This window comes from Sapajus apella, unplaced genomic scaffold (genome assembly GCF_009761245.1).
Source record: "Sapajus apella isolate SASKATOON/1434 unplaced genomic scaffold, GSC_monkey_1.0 scaffold137, whole genome shotgun sequence".
Classification (NCBI taxonomy): Eukaryota; Metazoa; Chordata; class Mammalia; order Primates; family Cebidae; genus Sapajus; species Sapajus apella.
Window position 1 is genome coordinate 1,145,069 of NW_022437077.1, and position 3,196 is coordinate 1,148,264.

General features: G+C 55.7%; 1 protein-coding gene across 1 annotated transcript in view; it reads left to right on the forward strand.

Moving 5' to 3' along the window:
* Positions 1 to 1,127, forward strand: part of CDH22 (cadherin 22) — a 135,589-nt gene extending 134,462 nt beyond the window's left edge. The window contains exon 13 of the mRNA XM_032263705.1: positions 1 to 1,127. This exon is cut by the window's left edge and continues 1 nt beyond it. Coding sequence (XP_032119596.1) covers positions 1 to 375 — 375 coding nt within the window. The 3' untranslated portion in view covers positions 376 to 1,127.
* Positions 1,128 to 3,196: the final 2,069 nt, after the last annotated feature.

Below are 3,196 nucleotides of genomic sequence, written 5' to 3' on the forward strand. Positions count from 1 at the left end.
GGCGCGGGCGGGGGCGCGGGCGGGGGCGCGGGCGGGGGCGCGGGCAGCCCCCCGCAGGCCCACCTGCCCTCCGAGCGCCACTCGCTGCCGCAGGGGCCGCCGAGCCCCGAGCCGGACTTCTCGGTGTTCAGGGACTTCATCAGCCGCAAGGTGGCGCTGGCGGACGGGGACCCGTCGGTGCCGCCCTACGACGCCTTCCAGACCTACGCCTTCGAGGGCGCGGACTCGCCGGCCGCCTCGCTCAGCTCGCTGCACAGCGGCTCGTCGGGCTCCGAGCAGGACTTCGCCTATCTCAGCAGCTGGGGTCCGCGCTTCCGGCCCCTGGCCGCGCTCTACGCCGGCCACCGCGGGGACGACGAGGCCCAGGCCTCCTAGCCCGGCGCCCTGCCGTCGGGGCGCGGCTGCTCCTCCGCCCAGCACCCGCCGGGGCCCCGGGACCACGCGTTTCCCCCGGGACCCCCTCCCCCTCCCTCCCCTCCCCCTCCCTCGGCGGCCAGACGGAGGGGGAACTTGCGAGGGGCGGACTCCCCCACTCCTCCTCCGCTAGGGGCGCAGCTTTTGGAGCTTCGGGATTCTGACCAACGTCATTAAAACTGAGGCGAGACCGGGCGCCGCGTGGCTCTGGGGTTAGAATGGGAGGTGGGGGTAGTCGGGAAGGGGCCGGTTACTCAATCCTGGCCTGGGGGAGAATGCTGGAGCGAGCACGCCGCTGAGACGCCCCCGCCTCAGGTTTCCCCCATCAGAGTTAAGAGGAAGGAAGGCTGTTCATTTACTAAGCACCTACTGTGTGCTGGGACGCTGTACAGAGACCAGCTCAGTCGTCAGAGAGACCATGAGGTGGGGTCCTGCACGGAATAGAAGGGGAAAGGACCCCAGAGAAGTGGCTGTGACCCGTCCCAGGGCCCCTGGCCAGTGAATGGCGGAGCCTCTGGCACTGACCAGCTGCCTGGCCTCGGGCAAGTCACTTCACTTCTCTGGGCCTCAGTTTCCTCATCTGTCAAATGGGGTTAATAACAGAACCTACCTCGAAGAGCTGTGAGGCTAAAAAGGGTTCGTATGTGTCAAGTGGTTAGGACAGTGCCTGGCACATAGTAGGTGTTCAATAAATGCTAGCCTTTGTTACTGTTCTTATCTTTGTGGTTCTTAGAAGCCCAGTATGTCTGCCTCCAAGGTCTGACCTCTCTCCCCTGCTCCATGTGCCTTCCCCTTTTCCCGGCATCTCCAAGGGGAGAGGAAAAGGTTGCCATCGTCAGCTCCTGATCCTGCCCTGCATGGGGATAAGGACACCCCCAGCAACTGTGGAGACTTTGGGAGTCTCAATCACACTGAAATACCAGCAGTACCAAGCAAGAACAAGCTGGGTGACTCCAGGACTTGCATGGATGCAAGGATTGGCAGGAGGCAGAGGGGTCAGAAACCACTGGGCAAGGGCGGGGGGGTGGGGGCCTTATCTGTTTGACTTTGGAACCCATCAGTCTCCCCACTCATGGATCCCAAATTAAGAACCCCTGGACTAAGTCACCTGAGAGTTTCCAGCTCTAAAACTATATGATTATAAAATACAGGTTATTTGTCCTCCCACCTCCCCTCATGCCCAAGTGATTCATTCATTCCACATTGATTCAATGTGAATTCCAGCTCCTGCTAGCTGGGCATCCTTCAGCAGCGTCCTCCACTGCTGAAGCCTCAGTTTCCTTATCTGTAAAATGGGGGCAATAATAGTCTCTTCCTTAAAGGATTGATAAAAGTCTTCAAGGAGATAGTGGGTGTTAAGCTCTGAACACAGTGCCTTCCTGACATGTGGAAAGTGCCCAATAAAGGCTTATTAGCCTTATTTTCCTTACCCTCCCAGGGAGCGCTCATTCGTTCCCTCCACATTTGCCAAGATCCACTGTGATAGATCTAGAGACCGCCAATAAGTTCTAGTGCCTTACCTGCATTATTTTTTCTCTTTTAGGTACTGTCAGCCCCAGTTCACAGATGAGGAAACTGAGGCTGAGTGAGTAGTAAACTGCCCAGAGTTACACAGATGATAAGTAATTCCTCCCTTCCAATAGCTCAAGACCTAAGTGGGAGGAAGGAAGTGGATCAGGGAGCGGAAGCAGCCAAAAATAATGTGTTTGCTAAGAGTTGTAGCAGAGTTACCAGAAAAAGATGCTGGAAGCACTGAAGAAAGACTGAGTAATCCTGGAGGGCTTCCCAGAGGAAGTAACTTCAACCAGGTCTTGAAGAATGAGTATAGGATGTGAGGTGGCCAAGCGAGCAAGAGTATTCCAAGCAGATCTGCAAAAGCTGGGGGTGGGGAGGAGGCAAAAAGCATGTGGCAGCTTCAGGAAGGATATGTGGCCTGGGAGCTGCATCACAGGGTGGAGGAGTGTGGGAGGTGAGGCAGGGAAGGCTGGTTAGAGGTCGTTTGAAAAGAACTGGAAGGCCAGGTTAAGGAACATGATAGCTTGCTCAACTTGAACCTCCCTTCTAACGTCCACTGATAGTGGCCAGTGGCAGGGATGTGGTATTAGTATGGTAAACCCAACTGGAGGGGTATTTGGGAACCCCCAGATCATCCCATGTGGGACCCTTACCCATGGTTCCTATAGCTCATGCTACAAATGGGCATGGTACCTTGGGGACCACTGGGGAGATGCCCTCTCACCCCTGCGTGCCCAGCTCTTCATATAGAACACAACAGCACTTCTGAGGTTGGTTGCCAGCTCCATTGTAGAAGGGGGAAACTGAAACCCAGAGGAATAAAGCGAGTGGTTCCAGGTCTCCCAGCTAGTATGGGGCAGAGCAGGGACGGCACAGGTCCCCCTGGCTCCGAGTCTGTCCCTTCCACATGAACGGGTTGCCTTAGCAGATACTGACCCTGACAAGAAGGAGGTTACAGGCAGGTCACATGTCCACAGGGACACATGGACATGAAGTCACAGGTCCCCTGAACATCTGTCTAAACCTCACACATGGAGAATGACTTACCTAAGGTCACCCGGAGTCAAAGATCTTGCCAGAAATAAAGAACATTATTTATCCAGATTCGCCTTCCGAGCCTTTGGCTCTGCCATTTACCCACTGTGTGACTTTTTCCTTCCTTCCTTCCTCCCTCCCTTCCTTCCTTTCTTTCCTTCCTTTCTTTCTTCCTTCCCTTCCTTCCTTCCCTCCCTCCTTCCTTTCTTTCTTTTCCTCTTTCTTTCTTTCT